Raw genomic sequence first — 14,056 nt, forward strand, 5'->3', positions numbered from 1 at the left:
CAAACAGATCTTCTACCCGAGGTACGGGAAATCTGTTTTTGATAGTGATATGGTTTAGTGCTCGATAGTCCACACACATACGGTATGTACCATCTTTCTTTTGTACTAAAAGGACTGGAGAACAAAAGGGAGAGGAACTAGGCCTCACCATTCCTTTGTCTACCAGCTCTTGTACTTGCCTCATGATCTCCTCTTGTTGAGCTTGTGAGACTCGATAAGGAGGTTTGTTAGGCGGTGAGCTTCCTGGAAGGAGCTCAATATGATGGTCATCATCCCCTCGTTTTGGAGGTAGGTCCATAGGGATATCATCGATGAACACATCTTGGAATCCTTTTAGAAAAGTAGACAAGTCTAACTCTTCTTGATTCCTATCATTTTCATTTGATGAAACATTATTAGCTTTTAGAGACTCTTTGACATAAATCATGTACGCAGAAACTGAGCTCTTCATTGATTTATCAAAAGAAAGAGGATTTACAAGTGGAATAGTGCGACCACGCTCACTAGCATCTATATACATGTTCTTTCCCCTGTAGGTGAAGTAAATTCTCCTTTCAGGGAACTTCATGTTGGCAGCCATGCGATCAAACCATGGTGCCCCTAGGATAACATCCTGATGTTGGAGGGGAGAGATGAAGAAGTCTTCTTTGTCGACATAGCTTTGGACATGAAGCCTCAACTTCCCAATCAAGGGAGTAACGGAGGCTTGTTGTCCCTTGAAAGCTGCATCAGCTGTTACTATATCTCCCATCTCAAAAGCTTGAATGCCCAACTTGGTGGCCAACTCTATTGATATGAAGTTGAGAGTAGAGCCAGGGTCAAACAAGATGAAGGCATCATGCTCTCTTACCTTTCCCCAAGCATAGGAGAGTGATGATCCTTTGCAATGAGCATCCTCTTTTGGAGCTTCGATGGTGGAAGCCCTAGGAGTCTCATTGCGAGTATTCTTCTTGGGGCAAGAACGATAGCCATGTCCTTGCTCCCCACACTTGAAACACTTATGGTCCTTGCGAAAAGCTTCAAGCTCTTCAGGAGAGAGTTTGTTTTTACCTTTGTAAACTCCCTTCTCCTTGGACCGATTGTTGTTGTTGTTGTTGGAAGTGCCTTGGGAATTATTTTGAGCATTGGATTTCCCCTTTGCATCATTTTTATCTTTGTTTTCCATGGGCTTGACATTACGTCTAGCCCCTTGATGGAAATTGATGCGTGAAGCAACCATGGTGTGGTGGATTACTTCGGTAATAGTACCGGGCCGTTGAGAGTTGATATATTCGGCCATCTCTTCAGGTAATCCCGCACAGAATTGTTGTCTTTGCTCGGCAAAGTCTATCTTTTGAAAGACAGTAGCTTTGAGATGTAAATCCCAAAACTTATCTACATACTTGTTGATAGACTCATGAGAGAGGAGCTTCAAGCCGCGCCATTCGGTAAGAACTTTATCTTTAGTATCGCTTGGAAGAAATTGCTTCATGATGGAAACTCGTAGAGTTTTCCATGTCTTTGGGGCTTCTCCATTGCCACGAAGGCTAGCCCACCATTGACGAGCTGATTTTTGGAAGTGCATAGCTACATGGCGTAGCTTGGAGGACTCTGTGAAGCCCTCGTCCCCAAAGGCCGCATCAAATTGCTGGATGAAGGCCAACACTTTGTCGGTAGCACCAAAGGTGCCATCGTAGGTGAGAAAAGAGATACTCTTTCCTCCCTCCTTGAACTTCTTTAGCTTTTGTGACCTTCGCCATGCAGGAAATGATTTGCGATGTCCTCCCCTCTTGTATTCTCTAGGAGAATAGCCATAATTTCATCGGAAGAGAAGAAGGTGAAGAAGAAGGAGAAGAGGGTGACCTCTTCCTAGCCCTTTTCTTCCTTTGTTTCCTCTCTTGCCTTTGAGAGTGATGAGGAGAAGGACTATGGGTTGCTCTTTTCCTCTTGGGAGGAGTAGGCGATCGTCTAGACCGCCTTCTTCGTGGAGCCACATCTTCAGAAGAACTTAGACTTTCATTGCTTTCTTTCTCTTTGGATTCCTCCTCTCGAATGGGAGAGAGTCTTCTTTTGGGGGTCTCTTCAAGAGGCCTCCTAAGCTCTCTCTCCTCTTGGAGAGGAAGGGAAATTCCATAGGCACGAAGTTGTTGAGTAACTTCGGCTTGCAAGGTAGGGTTGCCCATAGCTTGTTGCAACCTAGTCACAAGATAATTCACAAACATGGGAGCATCATCATTAGCACCTTCATGTGCAAAATCAAAGCTATCAATGTTCATTCTACTCTCTTGATTATTGTCAGCCATGTTAACAAAATTTTATGTATGTACTTAGTGTATGCTTTGGCAATTCAAAACCTTAGTTGCCACTCCTCTTAGCCTTTGAAAATCGGCTCTTAAGTATCTACACCCACGGCTCAAAGTGGTTAATTATAGAGAGTAGAGGAGTAGGTCTAACATAGCAGAGTTGCCAAGGGCTAGCTCCTTTCGGACTTCTTATGGCTCAATAATGGTAAAGCCGTAGGCAAGTCTAAAAAGACTCCATTATTAAGTCCAAAGCTCCCGAGGTGTGCACCATCCCCCACATAGTGGGCTTAACAAAACCGGTCCATTAGATCCCAGTTCCACTTACCATTTATAGGCTACTTAAGGACCTCTCTTCTTAAGCAAGAAAAGAGAAACCAAATGCTCTGATACCAATGTAATGGAATTTGCCTATTCAATTTGAGAATAGCGGAATTTAATGAGAGTACTTTCAAGAAAATGAGTTTGTGAGCATAATTGAAGATAGCAACATAATCATAGCAATTAGTTAACTTGGCATAGACAATACTTTTGCAAGAGAGAGAGTTTAGAGAACATGACAACAATTGAGGACCGGATTTATGTGGAGCCGGTCCCCCCTCCAATAGGCATTTGTATTATGATTTCTCCCATAAAGAGAGACTTGTTACAATACAGTCTTTGTGTTCCTTGTGACCTAGGTGATGCCATGAAGATGGAAGGCTTCATGCACCACAAACATAACATAAACTTGAAGAAAGCTTTAACTATCCCAAGCCTCAGTCCCAAGACCTCAAACACCTTCGAAGGTGGAGAGAGCTAGCAGGGAATGAGGGTAGGGAAGAGGAAGAAGAAACATTTCGTAGGAGAAAGAATTAGTTCCTCACTTATCATACTCTTGTTGCTAGCATACATAATAGCATAGTAATGAAGAAGAAGGAGATGGCAAGCTTAAGCATTGAAGCATGGCTCTTGGTTGGATTTGCACTCCATAGCCAAGAGTGTTGGTGTAGGCTCTCAACCTCTACTTGCTTGGAGAGGGAGCTCTTGCACTTTGCATATCACACAATGAGAGTGCTTGTGAGTGTGTGTGGGTGAGTATACCCCTAGGCACCCCCCTAGCTTGCTTGGGTCGACCCCCCCTTGTAGCTCATGCCTGAAGCTCATTGGACCCCTCCAGGCCTAGCCAATCACAAGCAGGAGCCATTACAAGCAACATGGGTAGCCTTGGGACAAGTGTCCCCCTTTCCCCTTTGAGAGAGAGGACTTGATAAATGCTAAAACAATTAGATAATTCATGTAATTTATCATTGGACCCCTTTGAAGCCTAGCCAATAGGCTTCAAGCAACACATGAAGGTAACATGGGTAGGGGCCTGACATGTGTCCTTGCTGCCTCTTCAAGTTGGGCTTCCCTTGTGTGTGTGAGTGTGTGGGTGTTCTCTCTCTAGGCCCTAGGAAAAGGGCTCGCCCCCCTCTTGTAGGAATGCTTTTGACTTTTAGGTGATCAAGCACCTTACTCACCAAGCATGACAAAGCACTTGAACTAGGGGGTGTTCCCACAAGCATCTCAGGCAAGCTTCTCAAGGCACCTCAAGTACTTTAATCATGCAGCAAGTCAAGCACCTCAAGCATGGAGCCAGTCAAGCACCTCAAGCATTGAAAAACACCTCAAGCATGACAAGCACCTCAAGCAGGACAAGCACCTCGAGCTTGGGCCGGGTTCCCACCTCAAGCTCAGCCCTAGCTTACTTAAGGTCAAAAGGACTTTTACACACATTTATTGGAGGTCTTCAATGAAGCTAACCCTAAGGTCTTATGCTCCATTGGTTAGCCTTGCTCTTTGATAGACCATCTCCCTTTGGGGCCCCTTTACATTGGCCCCGTGTTGAGGATAGATCTAAAAGCACATACCTATATCTTAACACTTGTTCCCGTTTATTCTCCCACATTAAGTGATCAATTTAATATGAGAAAATCATTTGGGTTAGTTAGATATTAGATTTTATGACATTACCTCTCTCTTGAAATCATAGTCGTCCTCGACTATGAAGTAGAAGAGATAAAGTCTTAGTCATTAGTCAATCGTACTTAGCGGGTAAAGGATCCCTTTTTACCCTACGACATCTTTCCAAGATGGATGACTAATCGATTTGGTGCTTGGGAGACATAGCTGCCGCAAGCATGTCTGCTCTTTAGTCCATTTCATTCTCCCAAAGTAGAGTGACAAATTCTACTTGGTGTTTGAGAGACGTCGTCATCACAAACATGATTCTAAGCATGCTTACTAGTTAAATTTGTGCACAATTAAAAAGAGGACTAGTCAAACTTTCTCCTAATGAGAGAATTGACAATCGCAAAAGGCTATAAAATATATGAAGAACCAACCTTAATACTAAGCCTCTTTCAGTAGAGTTACAAGCATAGCATGTCTATTACCGACCTCAACTAGCTGCCAATCCATTTAGTCAATCCTCAATCGGGAAAAATTGGACAGAGAATTGACAATCGCAAAAGGCTATAAAATATATGAAGAACCAACCTTGATACTAAGCCGTCAAAGGATGCTCACAAACGTGTATCGGATTGGGGTTGGTTGGTTGTGGGGGGGGGGGAGGGGGGTTGTGACACTAGAACTACAACATCCCTCTTCATTTTCATTTGTTGTCATGAGCTAAATCTTAAATTCAAGAGATTAATTTGAATTATTTTTCATAAATATTGATTGGAGAAGGGCTAGAGAGGTAATGGTATGCTCTTAGGGGCCTTTTAGATTGTTTTTAAGAACCCTAGTAACGATAAGCCACAAGTTTGGGTATGCTTAGAATGATGCTCTGATAGCTCAAATAGGTGGTATATGAAGATTATAAACTTTGCCTTTTGTGTCGTTGAATTTTGAGTCCATTTTCTTATCAAAACATGCAATTATACAAGTAGTCTACATAGTGAGATTGTTTGCCGATTTGTTGATTTTGATTAATGGTTAGCTCATTGTTAGTGCAGATAGAGCAGATTGACATGCCAAGGTTATCTCCGTGCCTTAGGCAGATCAACGCCTTGTCTATTTCCATTTATTATGATAGTATCCTCAGATAGTTATGATGCATCATCAATCGTGATGATTACTCACTTACACTCTCGAAAGGAATCATGTCATAATGCTCCGTCTAGAGAAAAGTGGACTAGAGAATGAGCACCCAGTGACTAAATGCTCCTTCCAACTTCTCCACTACACTTGCCAAACAATCAATGACCAATTTTGACTCCCAATTAGTATATAAACCCTAAATCTTGTTTATATCCCCGTTCACAATCGTTTTTACCCCCTCAAATTATTATTTTTCCTAATTGGCATAATTGCACTTTTGCATCTCCCCTATGGTAGAATGCATGTGTTGAGTTTGCTAGTGTGGTCAAAATTTCTAGATTTGGCCTCTTCAAACTTGCTATAGGTTATATCTTTTTTGCCACTTGGCTAGATTTGCCCTAAAAAGATGCGCGTCCCTCCCCCCCCCCCCCCCCCCCAAACAAAAAAAAAAAAAAAAACTTTGGACACCCTAGAAGCAAACTGACTTCATTTAGGCCCTAAAAACCTCAAGGCATTGAACATTTTAGTCTAAACCAATTTTCCAAGTGTTTGTGGTTATGTTGGTGCGCTTGGTTTGGATTGTTTCTTTTTCTTTTGGCCAAAAATGCCTCAGATTGTTGTCCTAGTGTTGACTTTGAAGCTCTTTTGGTAAATTGTCGGCCTTGGGTTTGCTATTGGTATTTTAAGACTTTCCTAGCACAAGCCCAACTCGAATTCGCTTGCTTTGCACTTGGCCTTAATGTTGCTGATTTCATTTTGTGGTGACAAATTTTTTTTGTGCTTTTAGAGTATTCCTAGGAACCTTCATCCTCTTTGGCTTTGACTAGTTGTTCTTCTTCTTTCTTTCCTACTGTTTTCACCCTAATGATAGAAGAAAAAATGTTGGCCTTGAATGATGCAAGACTATATACAATGGACTAATGGATATGATGAAGAGTAGCTTCAAATATTAAGACTCTTTTACTCACCGACCCCACGTGACATTATTATAGCTTGCTCGTCAAGCCGCCAGGTTGATAGAGCGAACCATAAGATTGAAACAAATGGACATGTGACCACAATAAGTCATATAGCTAGAAGGTAAAGGTGGGATTTACAACCTACCCTCATTTTCGGGTAAGCTACTCCACTCTTAACTCCTCTGCTTGCCCAACTGGAGTGGGAGCAAGGCTGAAGACCCGATCGCACCTGTGTGGGAAGTGTACGGAAGCAATTCTGTAGGAGTGGACGATGGCGACGTGAATGCTCGTGATTGGAAGGTTGCAACCTACGATAGAGAAGGTGAAAGGGCTTGCAAAAATACAACTTATCACCTACCTTTTACAGAGTGCTACCAAGGTTATCTTAAGCCTTCGAGAACTAGGGCTTATTTTTCTCCTTTCCTAGAAATGTAATGTCCTCTCCCCCCACTCCCCCCATTAACACTAGGCACGACTCTGCTCTTATCAACGAGTAGGATTTGTAAGGGGTGGGTGGGATGGACCGTCACTGAGAAAAGTGTATTGCCCTTGTCAACAGTATCTTGTGGTGGCACAGTTCTTTTGAAACCCATTGATATTTTGTTAAGAGTTGGAGTTCGGTGACGAGTCCATCCATGTATCACCTTGAAATTTTCTAGACATACGACTCGTGTAGTGGCCTTCTTTGCCGCAAGTGTAGTTGTTTCCTTTGCTGCAAGGCAATGCCTACCCTGGTTGTCTAGATCAACCCGAGTTGCTGCCAATTTAACAGATGGCATTGTCATCCTGACACAATTCTCCCTTTTCTCACAATGGTTGATTTTAATTCATGGGAGAAAAGGGACAATAGGGTAAGGGACCAATAAATGGACAACCCCCAAAAGGTGGATGAACCCACCCCAAAAGAGACAAACATTAAAAATATGCTTGGAATCTTTCTTTCTTTTTTAGCAAAACTCACAATTGTGAGCAGATTATATTGAGCAACCCAAAAAATTACAAGGTTTTGTCATGCTCATGTTAAGCCATGACACCATCCAAGGATCATATTTACAATGGCTATCAAGGCAACCACCCCTATCACCCCACCTCCACATCCTTGGTATCCAAGGTCCATACTCTTGTCATTCTAAGAGCTTTTACTTACCGATGGCCAAGATTTGCCCCCATCCCAAGAATTCCATCAACTGACAACAAAGCACAAGTAGTCCTAGACCAATCCTCCAAGTGATGCTCGAGTCCGAGTGCCCATATTAGCACTTTGCTTTGGAATCTTGCTTGTGTCCTCATTTGGGTAAAAAGCATTGTTGGGGCTTCAAGGTCTTGCTCTAAAAAACCCTCAAAATCTAACATTTTCAAATAGAGCACTGAGGTAAAATTAGAAAATTATCAATCTCGGTACCCTCTTTTCATGGAGAATTCAATGCACTAATCATATTTCAAATTTGGCACACTGGTAGGAGATGAATCACCAGCCAAAGTATGTAAAATCAGGAGGAGATAAGAGATGGCATGCAATGGTTGGCAAGCACTGCACATAAATAAAGTGGCTGGGGAGGCACACTGCAGTGTGGGAGTAACGACATACAAAGTCACATCTACCCCAACCCAACCTTGAGAAGGGTCCGAGGATGCATACCTTGTCATCAGAACGCTAGTCAACAAGAGAACATATAAAGATACAGTTCTTCGTGGATGAAGAGACAACTGAAGAGAGGGAGAGTTTATATTACAGGATGTAACTGAGCAGGGAGTTGAACCTCCTAGGTATTATTTTCCCTGCCTCACTTTTTCTTGATTTCTTGAAGCAAGCTGTCTCCAAAAATAGAGATGGCCAAACTAGTATCAAGAACTCAAAATCTTGTCCTACAAAATGTTCCATAAGGTGCTTCACAGCCCTTTAAACTGTTCGCAGCCCTTTAGAAAGCCCCATTGGGACATCAACAGCTTAAATTCGAAAAACAGAAACACTCTAATAATACATTCTATTTACTACTGTTCGGAGCTCTCGTGGATGCACAGAAGTCACAGATGAGACAGCTACAATGTCTTCACTCTGAACAACTGGGGATACCAAGCCTCTTTTTGAATGCCTTGACAGCACACATTAAACTCATTTCTTAGGTCTGTTACGCCATACAACTCTGTAAGTAACACAGAATAATGTGTCCCTGTCCTGCAACTCTCAGCCAACCAACCGATGTCCGAACACCTCTGCAGCATACAAAACAAACAGAAGATGCTTCATGGATATTGGAAGGCTGTGGAGAATATGACATCCAGAAATAAAGAAAAAATCCATTCAAAGTCAACCATACAGATATACCAAATGCACTGATTCCAGTTCAACTGATTCGACTATCTGAGGGCTATTCCATTGGATAGACACCCAGCAGGCCAAAAATCAAATTTCATTTAACAGAAGCAACCTTGTACATCTAATCTAATCTTGATGTAAAAAACCAAGAGAATTTACAAAATTGCAATGGGGATCGCAGTACAACAAGCAATCACAAATGTATTCACTAACAATGTCTTGACCAGCAACAAGAGGTACTGTTCTTAACTGGACGCTCAGATGGGATAAGTCAATCCAACAATTTTCAAGTTGGCATTGCTGTGTCCATTCAGAAATTTGTCTGTTACCTGCAATCACCCTGAAAAACTTCAAAGACAATACCATACAACTACAAGAAATGTACTGGACAGCCTGTTATACATGAGCACGGACCTGTGTACATCCAAACATCCTCAGCTCTTGAAGCTGTTGGCAACTATCTGCAAGAAGCCCGAGGGACTCGTCATCTACAAGCCTACAGAAGGACAAGTCCAAGCATTCCAGACACGCACTACTGTGCCGTGCAAGAGCCGTGATAGTTTGACCTGCAACCTGCACGATTGAAAGAAGCGAGGAGAGTTATGGACCTCTCTTTACCTACCTTACTCAGTATAGGCAAAAGTACCACCTGCTGAACAGAGTTTAAGGACAACTTAAGTAATGATGCTCCTGAAGCAGTAACAAAGGTGGCAATGGCCTCGTCACTATAACAGCAAAAAGACCCCAAGGTTAGAGCCAGACTTACTCAAAGACCATCATAGCAACTAAGCGACAAGCCCAATTTACCATTGCACATACCTGAACTTGCATCTTTTTAAATTCAAATCCTGTATTTTGCTCATGTTATCTGTGATATGGGCGACAGCGGTATCAGTTAACATTAAGAGGTGCGCCAGATTTAAACTACGAAGAGAAGGACAGCATGAACCAATTGCTGCAACTGCTGCATCAGTGAGGGATCTGCCAGCACAAAGATACCTCATGTGATACATTCAAAAAGGAGCTTGACAGCTTCTGCACTGAGATTCAGCTAACTTACGTGCAACGAGCGAGAACGAGCTGCTTGAGGTTCAATCCCAACTGCACACATAGTTCACTTACAACTTCATCAGTAACCCCACCAACTTCTGCCAGAGAGAGTTTCCGTAGCTTTGCCAGCCGCACAATATTATGCACCAGTACCATGGCATTCAAATTGGGGCAACCATCGAGCACCAAAGACTCAATTGTCTGGCCAACACACCGAACCACTGCTTCCATGGAAGCATTGGTGAGAAAAGAGCAGTTACTCAAGTCCAAGTGGACCAACTGGGGTGAGGCCTGCAATAGCGCTTCAAGGCCCTGATCACTCAGTCTATATGCACCTCTGAGGGATATTGACTTAAGGAGGGTTGATGTAGCAGGACTTGCAATAGTAGTTAGCAGACAATGCTCTGAGAGAGCTCGCCCACAAAATCCAAGATGTAATTTCTGGCCAAGCAAAACAGTGACAATGTCAATTCAAAGACGAGCAGCCTCAACTTAAAAGTTTAAATCCTATCCCTAACCTCTAAGCGACCAGGGCAGATTTGCTTCATCATTTCAAGAAGCTCATCCTCACCGACTTGGGTGCAATCTACAGAATGAACTTCAGAAGGTTCCCCCTGGAAAAAAAGAGAGAGTGCCTTGGAGGACATGTTACGGTGTTCACAGAATGCAGCGCTGATGCGAAGCCGGACCAAATCAGGCACCCCTTCCAAAGAAACAACATTATCAACATTAGTTGCCAACACACTAAGGCAAAGGTCTTGCAAGGAAGGGCATATTCTTCTTCCAAAAGCATGATTGCCAGGAACTCTAGTAGGTTTCCAGTCCACCACAGATAACTTGCTTCCAGGAGCATCAGCAATCTGTCGAGCTGCAGCAGCCTTGGCCCGATTATTGACCAGTTGCCTTGCGGTAGAAAAGGGCCCCGGCCAGTCTACTTCCTGAGGCTGGGGCTGTTCCTGAGGGTTGCGCTCACCAACCTGTCGAGGTTGCCGACCACTTCGCCTACTAGGATAGGAAGGAGGGGCACCAGCAGGTGCCTCGTTGCCATCGGCATCAAAATGGGCAAAATGAAATGCCCTATCCCGAGCTATTTGAAGAAACCTAGACCTTGATGCTTCTGCTCGGCTTAGCACACCTCGACCTCTATTATGTGTCTCTGCCTCTACCTGTGGCCGAGGCAAAGGTTCTGAGTCTAATTCCTGTTGATTCACTTGAGTTTCTTCAGACAGCAGAGAAGCCACAGGACCATCCTCAACAGATTCAGAACCAAGTTTAACAGATCCCTCGCCTAGCTCAAGCTGCATATCAGTGTCATGCTTGTTAACAAAGGTATTTGGAGTAGTGCTTTCAAGTGGACAACCCAGAAAATGTTCAGATACTGCTTTGCCATGGCCCTGCTGATCAGAATCAAGTTTGTCAAAATCCATCTCAATATCATCCTTGTTGTCCAAGGCATTTAAACTGGTCCTTCCATTACCATGTAAAGAACCCACTTCATCACCATGTGAAGACCCCATAAAAACATCAGTTACAGCTTTGCCAACTCTGACAAAGGTCTCACAGCTCACAGAACCACCGCAACCAGTAGTACCAGCTCGATCAAAGGTAAGTTTGTTGCTAAAATCAACATTTACCGGGGACAAACCCTGAGAGAAAACAGTAGAAGCCTTGGCCATTCGTGAAACTTCTTCCTGACACGTCTCCTCTGCTTTTCTTTTCCCTTCGAATTTGCCTCTGCGGCAAGGCAATTCAGAAGTAGCCACCGAAGCAACATCCACATTTAGTCTGCGGCTTCGTCGGATGACAGGAGTTACTGCTGATCTTGCAAACTCGTGATCCTGAGTTGGGGTGGCCGGCCCAAGAGGAGCAGGGCTAGCGAGACTTGCGGGTCCCGCTTCAGTATCGTGAGAGACGACCGTTCCTTTGCCAAGCAATGAAGCTGTCTGCGACCGAAGCGTGGGCATGGTGGACCGTTCGCAGATTACAGACGAGAAACGCAGCAGCTTATGCTTCGCTGCATTGTCTTCCGCTCTGCTGATGATGGAGGGAGGGCTCAACCCTAAAATAGTTCCGCTCGAGAGCGCGCGTTTCCTGCCTACAACAAGTTCCCGCCCTCACCAAACTGGCGTGAGCTTGAAGCTTGACGGAACCTTCGTGTTCTCTTTTCGAGGGCCACTTGGGATCCATGGCGGAGAGATATTTCCATGCCGGATTGACATTCAGAGAGAGCCCTTGAGGGCCGTTAAATTGCGTTTTTGAAGCCAAAAAAATCAAATTAAGTCTCTTGACGATGGTGATGTTCCAGCTGGGCGCATCTAATAGGGCAGTTCACAACGGAATTGCGGCTTTTCTCTCTTCGCTCTTGCACCAGCACCCCCCATCTGCAATTTCTGCGCTTTGGCTCCATGGCCGATTTGGAGGTTGGTGCTCTCTCTCTCTCTCTCTCTCTCTCTCACACACACACACACACACACACACACCACAGAGGACCCAGCGGCACTATTCGCCATACAAGGAGGCCACCATGAGAGAGCCAGCAGACACAACTCGCCCCACAGAGTACGGCCATCATTTGCTCAGATTAGGCTCCTAGCATTGCCTCGTTATTTATAATGGGATGGCACAATGGCCTACTTCAGGAGGACTAACATGCATACCACATGGAGTTGCAGTTGGGGGGGGGGAAGCACCGTGGATTACATCATAGGACCTAGAGAGGCCACCCAGCTAGTTAGCTCTTTCGCCATCCCACCTATACCAATTGGAGCCGACCACATCTATCTGGCACTCTCCTTCACTGGCCACACACCCATGACGCACCCCACACACTGCGATCCATTTGACACATGAGCTAACCCCCTTATACTCGGCAGAGGTCAAGACATCACTGCATATGCTTGCCTCTCACATCACATTTGTTCTTCATACATCAACCATAAGCTCTTTCCCACACACCACCCATATTGGCCACACTCCCCCTCCTAGGGACCATGCCACATTGGTACGATGTTGAGTGCAGAGATCTGTACCGTCGGCTGCGTGCACAACGGACTCTATGAGAGACCACTAATTGAGAGGGCAGACGCCAGATGAAGACACACACATGCAGAAAGCGGCGAGCTTTTGAGGAGGCACAGGAGCTAGAGATACATCACATGTTCATGAGCATGGACAATGCCACAGCGTGGCGCACCCTCCACGAGCCATGATCGCCTACCCTTGTTGAGGATCCACAGGTATGGCACGACTACACAGAGAAACTCTATTAGGTGTTGAACCAGCCACGAATTCTCCAAACTCCATGGCCTCGACCCACGAGCTCCTCCTTCTTCACAACGGAGATGGTCAAGAAGGCCACCCATCGACTACAGCATCGCCAATCATCAGACCATACAGATTTACAGAGTGAGCACCTCATTTATGCAACCGCCACGATAGCCCCATTGATTGCACATGCATTCAAACGGGCTATAAGGGAGGGCTTCCCAGAGGAGTGGACCATGCACACTGTAACGAAATTAGGCTAATAACATTGATTGTAGCGGAATTAAAATGACATTAGTGAGCATTTCATAAAGACAATTCCTAATGAAAGCAGAGAGAAAGTGTTTGCTTAAAGATAGAAATATAAACATTACACCTGTAATGAAATTGGCCTATTTAATTTGAAAGTAGCGGAAATTAATGAGAGTACTTATGAGAAATGACTTTGTGAGCATAGCGGGTGAACATAATTGAAGATAGCAACATAATCATAGCAATTAGTTAACTTGGCATGAACAATACTTTTGCAAGAGAGAGAATTTAGAAAACATGACAACAGTTGAGAACCGGATTTATGTGGAGCCGGTCCCCCCTCCAATAGGCATTTGTATTATGATTTCTCCCATTAAGAGAGACTTGTTACAATACAATCTTTGTGTTCCTTGTGACCTAGGTGATGCAATGAAGATGGAAAGCTTCATGCATCACAAACATAACATAAACTTGAAGAAAGCTTTAACTATCCCAAGCCTCGGTCCCAAGACCTCAAACACCTTCGAAGGTGGAGAGAGCTAGTAGGGAATGAGGGTAGGGAAGAGGAAGAAGAAACATTTCGTAGGAGAAAGAATTAGTTCCTTACTTATCATAACTCTTGTTGCTAGCATACATAATAGCATAGTAATGAAGAAGAAGGAGATGGCAAGCTTAAGCATTGAAGCATGGCTCTTGGTTTGATTTGCACTCCATATCCAAGAGTGTTGGTGTAGGCTCTCAACCTCTACTTGCTTGGAGAGGAGAGGGAGCTCTTGCACTTTGCATAGCACACAATGAGAGTGTTTGTGAGTGTGTGTGGGTGAGTATACCCCCTAAGCAACCCCCTAGCTTGCTTGGGTCGACCCCCC

General features: G+C 44.2%; 1 protein-coding gene across 1 annotated transcript; it reads right to left on the reverse strand.

Moving 5' to 3' along the window:
* Nucleotides 1–7,763: 7,763 nt before the first annotated feature.
* LOC147438335 (uncharacterized) lies at nt 7,764–11,869 on the reverse strand. The gene is made up of 8 exons (XM_086487624.1): nt 10,190–11,869; nt 9,682–10,112; nt 9,441–9,602; nt 9,271–9,346; nt 9,155–9,194; nt 9,036–9,068; nt 8,872–8,950; nt 7,764–8,518 (listed from the first exon to the last, which is right to left on the reverse strand). The coding sequence occupies exons 1-8, from the start codon at nt 11,633–11,635 to the stop codon at nt 8,434–8,436; spliced, it is 2,352 nt and encodes a 783-aa protein (XP_086343750.1). The 5' UTR covers nt 11,636–11,869; the 3' UTR covers nt 7,764–8,433.
* Nucleotides 11,870–14,056: the final 2,187 nt, after the last annotated feature.

The sequence above is a fragment of the Adiantum capillus-veneris genome, chromosome 17 (assembly GCF_014529385.1).
Source record: "Adiantum capillus-veneris isolate H3 chromosome 17, ASM1452938v2, whole genome shotgun sequence".
NCBI lineage: Eukaryota > Viridiplantae > Streptophyta > Polypodiopsida > Polypodiales > Pteridaceae > Adiantum > Adiantum capillus-veneris.

Coding starts and splice junctions, on each gene's coding strand:
- LOC147438335 (XM_086487624.1), bottom strand. CDS start 11,635: ATGCCCACGCTTCGGTCGCAGACAGCTTCATTGCTTGGCAAAGGAACG. Junction 9,603..9,681: donor CTCGTTCTCGCTCGTTGCAC/GTAAGTTAGCTG, acceptor TTGTGCTGGCAG/ATCCCTCACTGATGCAGCAG. Junction 9,069..9,154: donor GGCTCTTGCACGGCACAGTA/GTGCGTGTCTGG, acceptor AGTTGCCAACAG/CTTCAAGAGCTGAGGATGTT.